Source organism: Schistocerca americana, chromosome 5 (assembly GCF_021461395.2).
Source record: "Schistocerca americana isolate TAMUIC-IGC-003095 chromosome 5, iqSchAmer2.1, whole genome shotgun sequence".
NCBI classification, from domain to species: Eukaryota; Metazoa; Arthropoda; class Insecta; order Orthoptera; family Acrididae; genus Schistocerca; species Schistocerca americana.
Genome location: NC_060123.1, coordinates 547,515,713 through 547,537,223, shown reverse-complemented (window position 1 = coordinate 547,537,223; position 21,511 = coordinate 547,515,713). Strand labels below are relative to the sequence as shown.

Below are 21,511 nucleotides of genomic sequence, written 5' to 3'. Positions count from 1 at the left end.
TCCTCACAAGCGACTTCTAATCAAGCCGCGGGCGTATGGGGTATCGTTTCAGTTGTGCGACTGGATTCGTGATTTCCTGTCAGGAAGGTCGCAGTTTGTAGTAATAGGCGGCAAATCATCGAGTAAAACTGAAGTGATATCAGGTGTTTCCCAGGAAAGCGTCCTGGGACCTCTGCTGTTCCTGATCTATATAAATGACCTGGGTGACAATCTGAGCAGTTCTCTTAGGTTGTTAGCAGATGACGCTGTAATTTACCGTCTAGTAACGTCATCCGAAGACCAGTATCAGTTGCAAAGCGATTTAGAAAAGATTGCTGTATGGTGTGGCAGGTGGCAGTTGACGCTAAATAACGAAAAGTGTGAGGTGATCCACATGAGTTCCAAAAGAAATCCGTTGGAATTCGATTACTCGATAAATAGTACAATTCTCAAGGCTGTCAATTCAACTACCTGGGTGTAAAAATTACGAACATCTTCAGTTGGAAAGACCACATAGATAATATTCTGGGGAAGGCGAACCAAAGGTTGCGTTTCATTGGCAGGACACTTAGAAGATGCAACAAGTGCACTAAAGAGACAGCTTACACTGCACTCGTTCGTCTCCTGTTAGAATATTTCTGCGCTGTGTGGGATCCTTACCAGGTGGGATTGACGGAGAACATCGAAAGGGTGCAAAAAAGGGCAGCTCGTTTTGTATTATCACGTAATAGGGGAGAGAGTGTGACAGATATGATACGCGAGTTGGGATGGAAGTCATTAAAGTAAAGACGTGTTTCGTCGCAGCGAGCGCTATTTACGAAATTTCAGTCACCAACTTTCTCTTCCGAATGCGAAAATATTTTGTTGAGCCCAACCTACATAGGTAGGAATAATCTTCAAAATAAAATAAGAGAAATCAGAGCTCGAACAGAAAGGTTTAGGTGTTCGTTTTTCCCACGCGCTGTTCGGGAGTGGACTGGTAGAGAGATAGTATGATTGTGGTTCGTTGAACCCTCTGCCAAGCACTTAAATGTGAATTGCAGATTAATCATGTAGATGTAGATGTAGATTAAACTACTGGGGAGAAGTTTTATTGTCAGGCAGTGTAGTAACTTTCTTAATTAAATAAATGCTAAAGCATTAACTGCATAAAGTATCTGTGAATGAGAGAGAAGATTCCGCTTCCATGAAAGATAACTCGGGCACCACTTACGTTCGAATGGGTCGCAGTCCTCGGCCTGTCGACCAGTGATGTTGAAGACGGCACCGTCCGCCGTGGCGTTCCGCCAGAACGTCACAGGCACACCTTCGGCTCCCAGTTGTAGTCTCACTGCAACAAACACATTAGCGGTGCATTGAAGGAGGTCAGTACTTTGGGCTCAAATAATGAAGCGAATCTTCCAGTTGTAAACGACTGGTGGCTCCGTGTCTCGGACAGATTTTTTTTTTATTTTGCTCTAGATTGGGTTTCTGTTAAATGACTACCTTGTGCTTTCTAGTAAATCTATGCCATGGACGATAAGTAGGGAGAAAGAGAGGCAGGTGAAGTTTCACTGGGCGTCCTTTGACCGTGAATTTTCCCACCAATCGGTACCGGCAGAACTCCAAGGCTCTCTAACTTCATGAATGAATTATCGAAAGTTAATTCATCAAATTTAGTTTACTGTGACGTGACAGACGACCTACGAATGTGTTAAAACGAGAAGGCACTACTGTGATAATAAGAGAGCAATATACGTTTGCGGTTTGCCGTATTTGTTGTTGAACTGCGATAGCAAAAGAAGTGATAAAGAGAAAATATCAGAACAATAAAATGTGTGAAAGAGGAATAGAACAATGCCAACTGCATCTACTTAGTTTAATCGGAACTGCGATAGCAAAAGAAGTGATAAAGAGAAAATATCAGAACAATAAAATGTGTGAAAGAGGAATAGAACAATGCCAACTGCATCTACTTAGTTTAATCGGGTGAAATACAAAGAAACTCTCTAGGTCAGGCAAGAACCCACTAGGTCGAGTGCAAAAACTTGTGGTGTCTTTGCAACCCCTGCCATACACGTGGGCAGAATTTCAGAACGTTTCAGAATAACGAAGCATCAAGCACTTAACAAGGCAAAATAAAACCAAATGACTTCATTTCTTATCTCAAGGATTAGTTGCGCAGTACAGCCATATATGCATTTTCTGACCTTCTGTCCTACTTGTTCTTGCATATATCTTTAGAGAATATATCTTGGCATCTTTCATGTTTCCTCGTTGCTGTTATTATGGCGCTCTCCGACGTTGTGAATATCTCGCGAATCTGGAAACTCTTGCTACATCCACTGTCCCCAGACATCATTCTCTCTTAATACAAGTGTCATTGTTTTTACAGCTTTTCTCTACTGCCCTCTCTACCGCCATACTGTCTCCTTTTGTACACCTTAGCGCAGATTCCACCAAGCTATTTGTACTCGCCGTAGAAACGTTTTCCATATATTTCCTAGCAATTAATAAAATTCCTTTTAAGTAAAATATGACAATTCTCATAAGAATTTCTACCATTTTTAAATTATTTGTACAACTTTTCAAAGAATGTAAATTTACTTTTGTCTGATATGTACAGTTCGACTGAAGATTATTTAGCTGTGGAAACAGTCTTACAAATAAAGAATACAGGAAGATGCAGCTGAACTGTTCATCTCAGATACGAGTATTTACTAAAGTGTTTAAGGTATCGCTTTTGTTTGTTCTCATTCAAATTAATTCTCAAAAATTCCTCACCAAATGAAGAATAACCTCTTGTCGTAGTTATTTTAACTGTAAAACTACCGGTATGAACTTCGTGTTTTCAAATGTAACGAGAGTAACTTCTGTTTCTAATACTGTAACTTCAAAAGACACCGATTTAACTGCGTTTCACTCTCCAGAATCAGATTAGTAGCTTCCAATAAGTTACAATATTTATAATTTAGGTTTTATCTGTTTTGAACACGAAACAAATTGCTGCCTTATGCCGAAGTTGGCGATTTCATATCCAAGTAAGGAAATATGTCATGTTGTTTTCATTCTGTCTGTGTCGTTCATGTGTACTGAGTGCTGATTCGTTGGAAGAAAGAAATATCTTCCACAAAACAAGAGAAACTGTCCATTTTTTACGGAGAATGCAGAACGAACGCGATGTTTAGGTCCATGTTCAAAACACATAAATCCTAATTTCTAAATACTGTAAGTTCTTTGAAGCTACTAATCGGATTTGAAGAGTCAAACCCCGCTGAATTCTTGTCTCTTTATGAATTACGATATTGGTGGTAGAAATTACTATTGGTACGTTTGATTTGAAAAAGTGAAATTCATGCCGATATCTCTGTGATTAATACAGCTTTGAAAAGAGATATAACTCATATAGCGAAGACATCATCAAAAATGATCTGGCTGTAAACAGAACTGCCATATCTGAAACGATTCCAGAAATATTTGAAGTCAATTGGCTCTGAGCACTCTGGGACTCAACTTCTGAGGTCATTAGACCCCTAGAACTTAGAACTAGTTAAACCTAACTAACCTAAGGACATCGCACACATCCATGCCCGAGGCAGGATTCGAACCTGCGACCGTAGCGGTCTCGCGGTTCCATACTGCAGCGCCTAGAACCGCACGGCCACTTCGGCCGGCATTTGAAGTCAACAACTTAGTTGAATCACCCTATACATCCCTGAAACAACTGTTTAGTAATGTTAATGACGTTCTTCGGACTGTATTTGATATGCAGAAAGAAGGTCTCTTGTTTTAAACATCTTACTTCCATAATAAACACCGTAAAAGAGTGGAGTTCACCCAGTGAACTGAGTTTCAGCGCCAACAATGCAGAATGCTCCATGGCCCTTTTCTATGAACTCTCCGGTACATTGAACGTTGAGATTAAAATAGTCCTGTTCATTTGCAATTTTATTGTTTGGTCATAATGTTTTTACTGTTCTTCAATTGCGAATCGTCTTTGCAAGGCTTTGTGAGTTTGTGCTATAGTGAGCTTCGAATAGTCGAAATAAGCTCTTTGAGCAACCTGTGCCTTTCCACTGATGTATTATGAAACTTTGGTGGTCGCTTTAGGCCATCAGCCCTTGGGAAACGTTCACAGGTTTCTGTAACAACGACGTGCTGTGGTTCGAATGAGTATTCGCCATTCAGTTCTAGTCTATGCTGTTCTAATCTTGAGCTGATGAGGTCAAGTTCGTTTCTGTTTCATCTGGGAAGTGGTCACGCTTTGACTGGTGCCAGTGCGAGCCGCTTCGGAGTTTTACATTGATGCGCAAATGGGTGAGATCTCGTCAGCTACTTGCTGTGGTGCCTGTTAGGCGATTATATGGATTATTTCAGAAGTGCGTCGTTACAGTTAATTTGCGATCACTCCGCATTCCCACTTGTGATGATACCGTTCCCCGGGTGGAGTCTAAGTTCATAAAACTGTTCATTTTTTCATTAAATGAAAGCTGATTCTTGGACCGAGTACTGTATTTTAATTCTGTCGTGATATAGACCCAAAATTATCATCGTCTCCTGCACTAAAAAAGTGTTGTTGGGAGTCGTAAATCGAGAATATACGATTCCGATTACTCTGTGTGAGAATCCTATTTGTATCTGCTACTTCGAAGACCGTTGTGGGCTTTGTAAATCTACTGTATTCTTTTGAGAACAAAATAAATACATATTTACAATATTTTTATCTGAATTTTTGTCTGAAGTATTTCTTTCAAACCGAATCATTTTCTCATTACCTTTACTCGAAACAGCTACATGGTATCACGACCCCACATTCTGGATACTTGTTGCAAACGTGTTAACCAGATAAGTTTTCTAAGGTACCATGAACAGGTAACTAAATTAATTCTATAATTGTAAACCATTAGCAATAAATACTGTTTCTTTGCATGAAGATACGTTTCAGTTAGGGAAATTTAAGTCATCGGCTGTTATTTAAGAAAGATTGATGACTGTTGAGTATGTTGTGTAATTATTTGGTCATTAGTGCCATACACTGACGGAAAAAAATCGCAACACCCCAAAAAATTAATGTAGACTAACGAAATTTCGGAAATAAATTCCTCTAGGTAACATATTTCAGCGATTAACATTGCAAGAGCACGGGTTAATGTAAGTCCAAGATAAGACATTGCAAATTCCGATGCAATGATAAGCGGTGTAACCGCCAGAATTTGCATGCAAGCACACAAACGTGCATGCCTTATGTTGTACAGGTGCCGAATGTCATTTCGTAGGATGGAATTCCAAGCCTGTTGTAGTTGGTCTGTCAATACAGGGACGGTTGATGCTGGTTGTTGATGACGCTGGAGTTGTCGTCCGATGATGGCCCACATGTGCTCAATTGGAGACAGATCTGATGATCGAGCAGGCCAAGTCAACATGTCGACAGTCCACAGAGCATGTTGCGTTACAACATCGGTAAGTGAGCGAGCGTTATCCTGTTGAAAAACACCCTGTGGACTGCCGTTCATGAATGGCAGCACAACAGGTCGAATCAACAGACTGACGTACATATTTGCAGTCAGGGAGCGTGGGACGACCGCCGGAGTGTCCCTGCTGTCATACAAAATCGTGTCCCAGACCATAACCCCAGATGTAAGTCCAATAGGATGCAGACAAGTTGGTTGCAGGCCCTCAACTGACCTCCTCCTAACCAACACACGCCCATCACTGGCACCGAAACAGAACCACCTTTCATCAGAAAACACAACAGACCTCTCTGCCCTCCAAAGAGCTGTCACTTGACAACAGCGAAGTCGCAAATGGCGGTGATTTGGGGTCATTCGAATCCACGCTACAAGGCGTCAGGTTCGGAGCTGTCCTTGCAGTAACATATTTGTGATGGATCGTTGTGTCACTGTGGTGTCGATTGCTGCTCATATTGGTGCTGCAGATGCAGTACGATGCGGCAGAGCTATACGCCGAAGACGATGGTCTTCCCTTTTGGTAGTGCCATGCGGCAGTCTGGAGCCTGGTCTTTCTTGCGACCTTACATTCTCGTGACCATAGCTGCCAAAAATCACGGATAGTGGCTATCTTCCTGTCAAGCTTTTGTGCAGTATCGCAGAAGCAACATCCAGCTCCTCGTAGCCCTATTATTCGACCTCGTTCAAACTCATGGAGGTGTTGATACTGGCGTCTTTGTCGCCTTAAAGGCATTCTTGACTAACATCAACTCACCACCTCCAGTCTCAAGGATAACTAACCTGATGACCGTCACAGTATTGTTTAAAGCAACCCTGATTTGCATCCTCATAATGGCGCTACTAGCGCCACTCTTACACGACTAGCTTGAAATTTGAGTAGACGTCATCTTTAAGAAGTAGAAATACACCTATCATCTTAGTTTTGTGTCGCACAACTCCTTCTTAGTGCTGTGATTCTTTTCATCAGCATATATGGTGGAATATGTAACATCGAGTGGCTTCCTAAGTCGAATACTAGGAGGTTCTGACCTCAGCATTTCAAGAAAGCATTTATTTTAATCATTCTTTGAAGTATAAATTCACTGAGAGCTGAGAAAGGACATCCTCATTTCCAGCAGTGCTGTGTGGACTTGTTATTGTATCTGTTAGATGAAGAAAGATTGATGGTAAAGGACAGCAAGGATGAACATGATAGATTTATTGGAAAGCTAAATGAATGTATTTTTCAAGAGAAGAAATTTGAGGTAAGACTGGACCACTGCATAGCTAGGAATGATTTTCAGCTAGTTAACTTGCTCCGAGTTGAGAGAAAGACCACCCCACTTCCCTGACTCATGCAGTAACATACTAACTGATTCACCTGTTTGGTTCTCATAGAAATTCTCCGTTAACATTGTACCCTTTTAAAATCATTGTTCATTTTGACAAGCTTAGTATTGTTCAGACCAATGTTATGTGTGAAAATCACACGAGGTTATACTCTGTCTTTTCGAATAAATATTTCATTCTAAAATCGTAGTCTTGGAATATCATTTCACAGGAATAGTTACTCTCCCCATCCCACTGTTTGTCACCACGCATTACCACATGCATCAGTTTGAATATGTATTTATAAACATAACTCTAACTTAGCCGCTGCCTGCTTGCTATTTGCTGTTGTGCTTTCGAGAACTCGGCAACAAAGTTGTCAAGACGCGAGGTAAGTGAAAATTTTGATTAGGGCCAGATAATTGTTTTACTTCAGTTACGCATTTAATTTAATTTAATAAAATTGCAGCCAAATAGCCATGTAAAGTTACTTTGCTCAACGTTTTACATTTACATTTTACATTTTTGCATATTCATTTATCGATTTCACTCTTTTACTGCACAGTTCTATGTGACATCGTTCACAGGCTTCATTACACAGTTCGCATACACATGTTGTGGTTGGGTCGTGATATGTTTTGTTTTGCATTTCATATAATGGCAAGTTGCATGTTGACCAGTTACAGTTCAGTTTACGTTAGGTTCTGTTTGGTCAAAGGTTAGCACCCGATTTTAAGTTGGATTGGTAATATGTAAACTTTGACAGAGTGAGAGGTAAAGTTAGGCTAAGTTTCAGATAGGTACAAATATAGCGGGGAGGTTACAAAGTGTGTGAATGATTGAAATTGTCACAGTGGTTCAATGAATACCTAACTGCTTAGAACACTGGTCGGGGCCATTGGTAAATGTAAACGGTTATTTTGAGTCGTTCCTTGATCAGTAACATAGTTGCTGATGTCCAGGTAGTTAAATTTGTGGAAATCTGAACGGATCCCATTTAAACTGCGTATTCATTTTTTCTTAGCCTGTGGTGTTCCAAGTTCCTGAACACTTGTAATTGTGCTTGTAAATCCTAGAGCTTGTACGGATGGCTGACGAGCGTTATGTATGTCATGGCTTAGTGGTCCCTTTTAACACTAAGTGTAATTTTTTCGTCTCTTGATGCCAGTAGTTAAGCCTGCTGGTTCTGGGCGTGATGCCTAGGTCTGTTATTACTGTAATTCTGGAGACAACGTGGAGCCTTAGTGAAGAGTAAAATTTAATTATTTACATGGCTCAGAAAGAGTAAAGTCAGAGTTTGGTGGTCAGCGGATGTGTTGAAGCTCAAAAGAGTGTTCCTGGAGCTACTTTGTAGCAATTCTTGACGTGTGGGAAGTCGCATTGTCCTGCAAATGGTTGAAACGGCTCTGAGCACTATGGGACTTAACATCTATGGTCATCAGTCCCCTGGAACTTAGAACTACTTAAACCTAACTAAGGACATCACACAACACCCAGTCATCACGAGGCAGAGAAAATCCCTGACCCCGCCGGGAATCGAACCCGGGAACCCGGGTGCGGGAAGCGAGAACGCTACCGCACGACCACGAGCTGAGGACCATTGTCCTGGTTGAATTGTCCAAGTCCGTCGGAATGCACAACGGACATGAATGGATGTCACCTGTCAGAGTCGTATCTACACTTATCAGGGGATCCCATATCACTCCAACTGCAGACGCCCCGCACCATTACAGAACCTTCAACAACTAGAGCAGTCCCCTGCTGACCTGCAGGGTTCCTGAATTCATGAGGTTGTCTCCGTATCCGTAAATGTCCATACGCTCGATACAATTTGAAACGTCCGATCGGGCAACATGTTTCCAGCCATCAATAGTCCAATGTCGGTGTTGACGGGCCCAGTAGAGACGTAAAGCTTCTTGTCGTGCAATCATGAAGGGTGCACGAGTGGGCCTTCGACTCCGAAAGCGCATATCGATGAGGTTTCATTGAATGGTTCGCTCGCTGACACTTGTTGATGGCCCAGCATTGAAATTTGCAGCAATTTGCGGAAGGGTTGCACTTCTCACACGTTGAACGATTCTGTTCAGTAGTCGTTGGTCCCGTTCTTGCGGGATCTTTTACCGGCCGCAGTGATGTCGAAGATTTGATATTTCACCGGATTGCTGATATTGACGGTACACTAGTGAAATGGTCGTACGGGAAAATGCCCACTTCATCACTACCTCGGAGGTGCTGTGTCCCATCACTTGTGCGCCGACTATAACACCACGTTCAAACTCACTTAAATCTTGGTAACCTGCCATCGTAGCTGCAGTAACCGATCTAACAACTGCGCCAGACGGTTGTTGTCTTATATAGGCGATGCCGACCGCAGCGCCGTATTCTGCCTGTTTACATATCTCTGTATTTGGACACACATGCCTATACCAGTTTCTCTGACGCATCACTGTATGAACCTCTTTATTGAGTAGGGAGGGATGTGTAGATTTTCGTAGGATTATACAATGGTGCGCCAAGACATTGACTACCTACTTAATAGCTTGTTATTCCGTCTTTGGAACGAAGTACATCACTGATAAATGTTTATGGAGGTATTTGGCATTAGGTGTCATGTAATTCACGGAGACAACAGGCCGAAGATTTGCGTACGCGGTGACGTCGCTCGATAGCAACCCAAATGTGTTATGCAGGATTTACATCAGGGGAATTTGGTCGCCGAGACATCAACATGAGTTTACTATAATGCTCTTCAAATCACTGCAGTATAGTTCTGGCTCCGAGACACGGACAGTTATATGTTGAAATACGACATGGCCATCGTGGAAGACATCAAGTATGAAAGGATCCAGGTGGTTCGCAGCCGTTAGCGTGTCTTCCATTACTACCTCAGGTCCCATGAAAACGCAGGAGAATGTCTCACATATCATAATACTGCTCCCACCACCATGCGCCCGTGGCGCGCTGCACGTTTCGAGGCGCAGATTATCTCGTAGACGGCGTTTATGGAGACGACCATCGACCCAGTGAAGCAAAAGTGAGATTCAGCCGAAGAGCCACCACGTTTCCATTGATCGACGATAGAATCCCGATGGTCCCATGCCCACTGTCTTTGTAATTGACGATGTCGGTGGGTCAACATGTGAATATGTAGGGATGATCTGCTGAGGAGCTTCATTTCCAACAATGTACGATGAACGCTGTGCTCCGAAACACCTGTGCGTGCACTAGCATTTTGCTCTTTTAGCAGAGATGCCACAGATCACCATATATCCTACTTCACAAAGCAGACAATCCTCCGAGCCCTGCGCTCTTTGAAGAGTCGTGGACGTCCCTTCATTTAGTGCCTAGTGGTAATTTCACTGCCCTACCTCTTCCCGTAGATAGAGATAGTAGCACGCGAACTGTTGTGGATTGGCATGAGAGCCAACCCACTATGAGAGGAAGCCGAAAGGCACGCGTTTTAGCTCACGCAGGCTGGCGTGAGGTCTGGAACAGGTCAAGGAATTTAGACTAGCAAAAAAAAAAGGACGTAGCAGTGGAATACTTAACTTTAATCCATAAATGGTGAACATCGCTCTTGACGGTACATGCTTTACAGCATCAATAGTAACTGGTAATGGCGCCTTGCTAGGTCGTAGCAAATGACGTAGCTGAAGGCTATGCAAACTATCGTCTCGGCAAATGAGAGCGTATTTTGTCAGTGAACCATCGCTAGCAAAGTCGGCTGCACAACTGGGGCGAGTGCTAGGAAGTCGCTCTAGACCTGCCGTGTGGCGGCGCTCGGTCTGCAATCACTGATAGTGGCGACACGCGGGTCCGACGTATACTAACGGACCGCGGCCGATTTAAAGGCTACCACCTAGCAAGTGTGGTGTCTGGCGGTGACACCACACGAACATTCACCGTTTTATAGATACTCGTTCACAGGCTCTGGGTGCGAATAATCTGCCCCTTGTCAAAGTCGCTTATCTCAATAGATTTCCCCGTTTGCAGCTCGTATCTTCTTTCCTATAATGGTCCCCTGTCAGTGTTTGTTCCGTTCACATGCTTTTGTTATCGCGTCACGTGCCGCAACGCCAGCAGGCGGCATCCAACCTCGCAGTGGGCAGTAGTCCTAAAGGTTTGGTTGTCAGTGTTAGTTTTCTGCGTGTTGTTTGATGTCTGTTGGGCTAACAACATTGCAGTATTCAGACGTAATAAGCAGTATCATTGCATACCGTCTATCATTCATAAACTTTCTCTTATAACTTCAAATATTGCTTCATCAATTCCGGGTCAACTTCTGATTGCACCTACAAACACTGCCAGAACAAGTTTCGCCTCCTTTATAACAGTCTAATTTTAGGACCGTTTGTGCTTGTATTTCAGATGCACAAGACACACCTCTGTGTAACGAAACCTAGAAAAATGAAACGAAATTAGACAGATAGGTCTATGGACTGAGTAATAAAGCCAATGGGAGCCATGCTGCGTCTCATCCCAGCCGTCGCCGTCTAGGGCACTGTACAGCAAAGCCGCGCGACGTGCCGCAGCGTGGGCGGGTAATTTGAGAGCTCACTCCCCGCGTGGGTCGGGTGCTACAGCGAAAGTTTGCAAAACAGGGAGTGACAGAGAGCGATGGGCTGTGAGACGAGGTTCCGTGTCTTTCATAATATCATAACCGAAGCCTGCTGTAACGAGGTGCAACCTTCAGCTCCTTAGAGTAGTCAGCAAAAAGCTCACGGTCAATGGTGCGACGTACTTACACCGTCCATTCAACGATAAGACCCCACTGATACCATTGATGTCTTCAGCGTAAACTGGAAGCCAGTCGTAAGTTGGAGAAATATCGCACTGAATATGTTATTTTGAGCCCATCTGAGCAATTTGTCTCTGCCTTAACGCTACTCGCTTTACAGCCCAATATTCGCCTTGGCCGGTGGTAGTTATAATGCAGAGGGCATTCAAATCGGTCTTTGTCGTCACGATAGGATGGCTGAAATACACTAAAATGATGATTAAATTGGTGAAGTAGGCGGATGCCTCTAGATTCCTTAGATAACAACACCTGTGGAACCACGAGACATATCCGCAAGTGGCCGTACAGTGAATGGCGGAGGGGTACTTCAAACTAGCGTTCTGTGCTATTCTATTAGCGTTATGAGCTAGGGAAAAACGTCTTTATGCCTCTTTACATACCCTAATGCCTCTTATTTTACTCTCCCGATTACCAAGTTACATACGACGGAGACAGTGGAATCATCGCACAGTCCCTTTCGAACATAGGCTCTCAAAATTAAATCAACAAGGATTCTCATTTAAATTCTCCGAAAATTTCTGTTACATTGTCGTAAGGTCTACACCGATTTTTTACGATCCTAACAATACATCTCTGAATTGGTTCGCTTTCTGTTATCGTTTCTACTTGATAAGAGATCTAAATGCTGGAACAATAAACTAGAATTTGTCGTAATAACGTCTTGATTGTGACTTTCCATAACGCACGTAATCATCCTTGACAGAAGTTATCACAAATTGTAGTTTTGTAGGTAGGTAAGGCACTTTGCAGTTCGTACTCCCTTAGTATTATTCTCATTTTTGATTTGGTAGTGATTTCCCTTACGTGCACAGTTCGCTACAGCTGAATAAATTGCCTGTAAAGTCTACTCACATACGTTTCACTTATTGTATTTTCTAAAAGGTGTTTAACATGTGATAGGTACGAAGACATATATATATATATATATATATATATATATATATATATATGTATGTAAATGTACTAGTATCAAGCAATTTTAAACGTTTGTTTTACGTCGTAGACTAAGCATACACATTTTCTCAATTTGTTCAGGCTCTGTACACTCAAACAAATTTTCTCTACTAAGCAGCATACAGAAATCATTATTCTATAGAACGTGAAAATGTACTGATGATGACCCTTTGGAATTTGGAAATTTTTGATGTAGTTAAAATTGTTCTCAAGTTGCCAGAAATGAATCATTTAAGCAAAAGAAATGGTTCAAATGGCTCTGAGCACTATGGGACTCAACTTCTGAGGTCATTAGTCCCCTAGAACTTAGAACTAGTTAAACCTAACTAACCTAAGGACATCACACACATCCATGCCCGAGGCAGGATTCGAACCTGCGACCGTTGCGGTCTCGCGGTTCCAGACTGCAGCGCCTAGAACCGCACGGCCACTTCGGCCGGCATTTAAGCAAAAAGTTTACCATTATCTTCTACAGGGCAGTTGTCCAAGAGACATGTCATTTTAGTATACTCGATGGATCATTCTTCAATCATTATTCACACTTAGGAACCACTCCTCTGTTCTATCCTAATTGTCTCATTTAAGTGTTTTACCGAGTATTCTACAAACACTGGATCTCTTGTCGCGGTCTTTGTACTTCCGGTGTTTTCTTATTATCTTTGTTTTTATATTTCCAGTAGTCGTCTCAAATATACTGCTGGAAGGAAAATTAGTATACCCTTTTAGAGGTTTCCAGATCACTTCAGATTTACTGTTGCAACAGTGCATATGGAGTACATGAAATGATTACATTTACAGATCAACAGCGCAAGCGGTTCTGAGGTACCAGGTATCAACCCATACTGGAACACCCATATTAGTGAAACTTCCTGGCATATTAAAACTGTGTGCCGGACCGAGACTCGAACTCGGGACCTGTGCCTTTCTTGGGGAAGTGCTCTACCAATTGAGCTACCCAATTAAGACTCACGACCCCTCCTCACAGCTTCAATTCTGCCAGTACCTCGTCTTCTACCTTCCAAACTTCACAGAAGCTCTCCTGGAGGTAGAAGACGAGGTACTAGCAGAACTCAAGCTGTGAGGACGGGTCTCGGTTGGGTAGCTCAGTTGATAGAGCACTTGCCCGAGAAAGGCAAAGGTTCCGAGTTCGAGTCTCGGTCCGGCACACAGCTGTAATTTGCCAGGAAGTTTCAAATCAGCGCACACTCCGTTGCAGAGTGAAAATTTCATTCTGGACCCATATTAGTACCTGGTGTAGTCTCCACGCAATGCAGGCTCTGACCTTGGCATCCAGTCAATAGTACAGTTGGCGGATACTGTCCCGGCATACGTTATGCCAAGCCTACTCAACCTTTCCATCTAGTTCTGCGCTCATAGGCAACTAACTGTTGCAAGAACTGCAAAAGAACGACTCTAAAACATTATGCACATTCCGAACGCTGGTTAGCGTTCTCTTCAGAAACACCAACGGTGAACGAGAGTCGTAGCTTATCGCACACGGACCATAAAGCCTAGAATGGGGCCAGTGTCTTTTGGATGAATGCACACTGAGGCATCTCGCCAGGTCTACTTCTTATATGTAAACGAGCATCATTTGCGTGCAGGCAGAATCTGCTTTTACCGATGAAGATCACTGCTCGCCATTCCATCTCCCAAGCGATCCTCTGACCGCATCAGCAAACGAGCCGTGCACTTCGACGTTGCTGGGTGAGTCGTAGACGGGCTAGAGGCATGCGTGTCCTTAGTCTTAGTGCTAATTACCTGTTCGCAACAGTTGCTCACATACCGTCTTATCTGTGCTGTGATAGTTCTACGATCTGCCACTGCTGCTCTTACATTACAACAATCCTAGCGGGCGTCTGGCTGGATGAAAATCCAGAACCTCACCGAGAGAGGTGGCGCAGTGGCTAGCAAACTGGACTCGTATTCGGGAGGACGACGGTTCAATTCCGCGTCCGGCCATCCTGATTTAGGTTTTCTGTGATTTCCCTAAATCGCTCGAAATACTGGGATGGTGCCCTTGAAAGGGCAGGGCCGACTGCCTTCCCTGTTCTTCCCTAATCCGATGAGACCGATGGCCTCGCTGTCTGGTCAACCAGCGTCGTTGCACAGCTAACGCAGCATGTCCATCTTGTGCAGCAGTTCTCCGAAGGGAACATCCCGACACTCGGAAGGCCACCATTTGTCCCCATTCAAGCTCCGTCAGTTGGCTGTAGCAAGCACGAGTGCGTCTCCACGGCATAGTTACCTACTTGCTTCACACCTATTAAAGGGTAACACAGATGGCGCTCTGGTAGCTATGCCACTGTACTATCTGTTGGCGGACGACGTTGAACGCTTTATCAGTACATTCACTACCCACCAAGTGGCATTGCTCTCATCGGATCAAAATCGCTAATACGCTCCTAGCACACAGTTTGGATTCAAGTATTACAGGACACTGAAGATGCTTCGGAAACAAATGAAGAGAAAAGCTTCTTCTTCCATTTAAGATGATGACATTCATCTGCAAAAATCACCCTTACTGACAGAGTAAATTACATTCTATTTCTGATATTGAAAAACTGGAAAGAGAAAGACGAAATTTTCATTATGTTGCCGTTACACGTAGGATACGTTTTATTTTTAGCTCTATTCGGTTTTACTTCAGCTTCGAGCGTCTTCCTACCTAGAAATAGTCGATGGTCTTGCTCCGAAATCAAATCGCTTTAAACCTGCCCCGTCATTACTCGATTTACTCATTACAGAGTGGCGCACCTCAGTTCAGTCATTTGTTCGAATGGCTCTGAGCACTATGGGACCTAACTTCCGAGGTCATCAGCCCCTAGAACTTAGAACTGCTTAAACCTAACTAACCTAAGGACATCACACACATACCTCCCCGTGGCAGGATTCGAACCTGCGACCGTAGCAGCAGTGGGGTTCCGGACTGAAGCGCCTAGAACCGCTCGACACCAGCGACCGGTGACTGAATCATCGACTGTACGTCTCCATCCACAGTGATCTTCAGCTCTTCTTAGCACAGAATGACAGGTTTTACTAGGCGGAATGGTCATTATTCAGGGATATGAGAGGAACGATCATTCGAACCAAGAGATTATAGCAAATAATGGGTTCTAAATTGCATCTCTTAAGAGCTATGAACACTTCTTCATCCTCGATACTGTGATACAAATCTGTTCTATTGCAAGCGCTTTGTTTTCCATATGTCTGGAGGAAGTAATATGGATAAAAACAAGATAAAATTGAGTAGTAAAAATGGGCTCTAAAATGCTTACCTTAAGAGTATGAGAACTTGTTCAGTGGAAGAGGTGTTTCACAGTAGCGAAGTTGAAAAAGTACTCGTAGCTCTTAAGGCATACATTTTAGAGCTCTTGTTTACTGGACTTATTTCCGTGTTTTGCTCCCTAATACCACGTCCCGAAATAAGGGAAGCAAAGGGCTCGCAGTAAAAGAGATTTGTTTCATGGTATAGAATATAGAGAAGAGCTCATAGCTCCTAACGTAAGCATTTTAGAGCGCATGTTTCTAGAATATTTTTCCTTCGAATGATCGTTCCTGTCGTATCCTTGAATACCGACCACTCCTCCTGGGACACACTATATAATGTGAAGAGAGAAGACGTCTGGACCGTGAATGTTGGTGACAAGTATTACCTTAAACATGTGGTGTTGGAGGAACATGCACTGAAGAGTCAAAGAAACTGGTATAGGCATACGTTTCCAAATACAGAGACATGTAAACAGGCAGAATACGGCGCAGCTGCGCGGGGTAGCCGCGCGGTCTAGGCTGTTTGTCAGGGCTCGCGCGTGTCCCCCCGTCGGAGGTTCGCGTCCTCCCTCGGGATGGGTGTGTGTGTTGTCCTTAGTCTAAGTTAGTTTAAGTTAGCTTAAGTAGTGTGTAAGCTTAGGGACCGATGACCTCAGCAGTTTGGTCCCATAAGACCATTCCACAACTTTCCAACTTACACGTTTCCAATACGGCGCTTCGGTTGGCAACGCCTTTATAAGACAAAAGTGTCTGGTGCAGTTGTTAGATCGGTTAATGCCGCTACAATGGCAGATTATCAAGATTTAAGTGAGTATGAACGTGGTTTTAAAGTCGATATACGAGCGACGGGACACAGCATCTCCCAGGTAACGATGAAGTGGAGATTTTCCCGTACGACCATTTCACGAGTCTACTGTGAATATCACGAATCCGGTAAAATATCAAACCTCCGACACCGCTGCGACCAGAAAAAGATCCGGAAAAACGGGACCAACGACAACTGAAGAGAATTGTTCAACGGGACAGAAGTGCAACACTTCTGCAAATTGCTTCAGATTTCAATGATGGGCCATCATCAAGCGTCAGCGTGCGAACCATTCAACGAAACATCATCGATGTGGGCTTTCGGAGCCGAAGGCCCTCTCGTATACCCTTGATGACTGCACAACACAAAGCTTTACGCCTCGCCTGGGCCCGCCAATACCGACATTCGACTGTTGATGACTGGAAACATGTTGCCTCGTCAGACGAGTCTCGTTTCAAATTATATCGAGCGGATGGACTTGCACGGGTATGGAGACAACCTTATGAATCCGTAGACCTTGCATGTCAGCAGGGAACTGTTCAATCTGGTGGAGGCTCTGTAATGGTGTGGGGCGTATGTAGTCGGAGTGATGTGGGACCCCTGATACGTCTAGATACGACTCGACAGGTGACACGTACGTCAGCATCTTGTCTGATCATCTGCATCCATTCATGTCCATTGTGCATTCCGACGGACTTGGCCAATTCCATCAGGACAATGCGACACCCCACACATCCAGAATTGCTACATAGCGGCTCCAGGAACGCTCTTCTGGGTTCAAACGCTTCCGCTGGCCGCCAAACTCACCAAACAGGGACATTATTGAGGATATCTGGGATACCTTGCAACGTGCTGTTCAGAAGAGATCTCCACCCGCTCATACTCTTACGGATTTATGGACAGTACTGCCGGATTCATGGTGGCAGTTCGCTCCAGCACTACTTCAGACGTTAGTTGAGTCCATGCCACTTCGTGTTGCAGCACTTTTACGTGTTCGCGGTGGCCCTACACGCTATTACGCAGGTGTACCAGTTTCTTTGGCTCTTCAGTTTATTACGCGTAGCATCTTTATGCATCACAACTTCTCGAAGACATCACTTGTCACTAGCTGCCACGGTCCATGTCTCGTATCCATATAAGAAGAAAGTGAACACTAGTGATTCTACCAACTGCATCTTCATTGTTTTGGCTTTAGCCCAGTTCTGCCATATCTTCATGAGTTTGACCATTGCAGTTTGGACAGGACGATTCTACGTTTTATTTCCTTAGCAGAATTTACTGCCTATTGATCTGATATTCTAGATATTCAAGGTCATTCACTATCTCAAGAGCCTTTAAGCAACCTGAAAGTTGGACTTGATCTAAACTATTAATTTTATCAAATCAATGACTATCTGTAGTCAAATTTACGCAATAGAATTTGCGCTCGCGTAACGTCAGTCTCCTCGTCGACCTCTCACTTGTATGATCTCGCCCAGTTTTAAATGAACTAATTGACGTATTTTTTTATAACAAATAAAACTAATCGGCTGTTTGTTGCCTGTTGTTCTCGCTATCAGTAATGACTAACTTAATGTCTCCGCTACTCACCAGACTCCCCGGAGCGGTCCCCGCACAGTTTTACAGTGCCCAGTCTCAGCTCAGCTTGTCCACACGGCAGGCGCAACTCCTCAAGGTCCACCTGCAGCTCACATGAGTCCTGAAACACGCCGACACTCCTCTTCACGCATCCTATAACACGTACTTAACTACATAAAGCTAAAACTGTTTACAGCTGAATACCTTAAACAGCAGTTACTGAATCAATGCTGGTTGCGAGCTGATGTCATGAAACTCGCACAACACTCATCGTGACGTAGGACGAGCAGACGATTAGAATCGGCGATCAAAAGTTAGTGCGTAGGCTAAACTCATCCACTGAACTGTGCTATTTGCCGTCCATCCAACGGACGGTTCATAAGAGATGAGCGTTATGGGGTATGATCTTAACTGCAGAAATTTCTGTACTGATCGTCACAAAACTGGGGGAGTTTCTCCTACGTACAGCATTATCAGTTAATTATAATTCTGGATGTTAGTATAAATTCCTTAAAAACTATATTAGACATGCCCATTTTTAGTCCATAATGTGATGGAATGCTTCTCAAATGAAAATTCTTGCCAGTTGCTACGAAAAAAAGTAAAAACTAATGTTACAAGAAATTTTTGGTGAATATATTTTCTTACTTCAACCAGTGGAAGAAGTCAGAAGCACTAACATATATGAACTGAAAAAAATACGTGAATAATCTCAAAGTTTACAGATGCCTCCAATACATATTTTATCATAAAAACATGAAACTATTCAAGCGTAAAAAATAATCGCTAACAAGTTTATAACGCAAAACGTCGTCGCTGATGAATCTTTCTTTTGGACATAATGGAAACTACAGGTGAGAAGACTGTTAACAACAATATAAAATTAATTTTGATAACTGTGGAGACATCATTATTGTACTGTCTCATTTATAACTCGATTTATTTACGAGAGACACCGTGTGACGCAGAGGGCCGCTGTGGCAGAGCGGTTCTAGGCGCTTCAGTCTGGAACCGCGCTGCTGCTTCGGTCGCAGGTTCGAATCATGCCTCGGGCGTGTATGTGTGTGACGTCCTTAAGTTGGTTAGGTTTAAGTAGTTCTAAGTCTTTATGATCTTAGATGTTGAGTCCCATAGTGCTTAGAGCCATCTGAACCATTTGAACACCGTGTGACGCAGCGGGGAATGACAGGCATGCCGCTGCAAGGATTAATGACTCGACGACTTGACTTAATAGCAGCGAGAATGTTCCTTATCTCCCAAAGAAATTATATTTTCAGCTATTACAGACACTTCAACCCATCACTCATTACCCAAAGCACATGCTATACAAAATGACCCGTAGTCACTAGTAGATCACCGTTTCCCTTGGCGTCGTGTCAGATATATACTGCCTGACAAGAAAGCAAACATAAAAAATGAAGCAAATCAGAAGCACCCCGCTCATTTCACGGAATTTTCTTACAACCACCCTCTGTAATGCTTGACGCTCACTGTCCGTCAGAACGTGACATGTGCTCGCTCTTGGTTTCACAATCAGGTCACCAACAGCCGACTTGGATGTTTTAAAAGTTTGGAAATGTCTGTGACGGATTTGTTGCTCAGAGGACATGCGCCGATTAGCCCACATTCGAAGCCATAGGAGCTCTCCGACTAACCCATTCTGTTGTTACTGGTTCTGCTACACTCATTTTATATTGTCCTCTCGTGACATCTGGTCGTTAGTTTCGCATTACGTAGGGGTGTTCGGTTACTTTAATCAAATAGTGTGCCAGTGGAGTGCTTTTGGCGAGATATGCTCTTTGTCTTTGCTAGTCTAATTACACTGAGGTGACAGTCATGGGAGACCACACTACATCGTGTTGGACCTGCCTGGTTTTTTTTTTTTTTTTTTTTTTTTTTCCATCAGTCTACTGACTGGTTTGATGCGGCCCGCCACGAATTCCTTTCCTGTGCTAACCTCTTCATCTCAGAGTAGCACTTGCAACCTACGTCCTCAATTATTTGCTTGACGTATTCCAATCTCTGTCTTCCTCTACAGTGTTTGCCCTCTATAGCTCCCTCTAGTACCATGGAAGTCATTCCCTCATGTCTTAGCAGATATCCTATCATCCTATCCCTTCTCCTTATCAGTGTTTTCCACATATTCCTTTCCTCTCCGATTCTGCGTAGAACCTCCTCATTCCTTACCTTATCAGTCCACCTAATTTTCAACATTCGTCTATAGCACCACATCTCAAATGCTTCGATTCTCTTCTGTTCCGGTTTTCCCACAGTCCATGTTTCACTACCCAACAATACTGTACTCCAGACGTACATCCTTAGAAATTTTTTCCTCAAATTAAGGCCGGTATTTGATATTAGTAGACTTCTCTTGGCCAGAAATGCCTTTTTTGCCATAGCGAGTCTGTTTTTGATGTCCTCCTTGCTCCGTCCGTCATTGGTTATTTTACTGCCTAGGTAGCAGAATTCCTTAACTTCATTGACTTCGTGACCATCAATCCTGATGTTAAGTTTCTCAATGTTCTCATTTCTACTACTTCTCATTACCATCGTCTTTCTCCGATTTACTCTCAAACCATACTGTGTACTCATTAGACTGTTCATTCCGTTCAGCATATCATTTAATTCTTCTTCACTTTCACTCAGGATAGCAATGTCATCACCGAATCGTATCATTGATATCCTTTCACCTTGTATTTTTATTCCACTCCTGAACCTTTCTTTTATTTCCATCATTGCTTCCTCGATGTACAGATTGAAGAGTAGGGGCGAAAGGCTACAGCCTTGTCTTACACCCTTCTTAATACGAGCACTTCGTTCTTGATCGTCCACTCTTATTATTCCCTCTTGGTTGTTGTACATATTATATATGACCCGTCTCTCCCTATAGCTTACCCCTACTTTTTTCAGAATCTCGAACAGCTTGCACCATTTTATATTGTCGAACGCTTTTTCCGGGTCGACAAATCCTGTGAAAGTGTCTTGATTTTTCTTTAGCCTTGCTTCCATTATTAGCCGTAACGTCAGAATTGCCTCTCTCGTCCCTTTACTTTTCCTAAAGCCAAACTGATCGTCACCTAGCGCATTCTCAATTTTCTTTTCCATTCTTCTGTATATTATTCTTGTAAGCAGCTTCGATGCATGAGCTGTTAAGCTGATTGTGCGATAATTCTCGCACTTGTCGGCTCTTGCCGTCTTCGGAATTGTGTGGATGATGCTTTTCCGAAAGTCAGATGGTATATCGCCAGACTCATATATTCTACACACCAACGTGAATAGTCGTTTTGTTGCCACTTCCCCCAATGATTTTAGAAATTCTGATGGAATGTTATCTATCCCTTCTGCCTTATTTGACCGTAAGTCCTCCAAAGC

At 43.3% G+C, this 21,511-nt stretch overlaps 1 protein-coding gene across 1 annotated transcript in view; it reads right to left on the bottom strand.

Moving 5' to 3' along the window:
* Positions 1–21,511, bottom strand: part of LOC124616749 (cubilin-like) — an 82,922-nt gene that overhangs the window by 8,923 nt on the left and 52,488 nt on the right. The window contains exons 3-4 of the mRNA XM_047145116.1: positions 18,152–18,260; positions 1,193–1,309 (exon numbers count right to left, since the gene is read on the bottom strand). Of these exons, the coding sequence (XP_047001072.1) occupies positions 1,193–1,309; positions 18,152–18,260 (226 nt within the window). The remainder of the gene's footprint in view (positions 1–1,192; positions 1,310–18,151; positions 18,261–21,511) is intronic.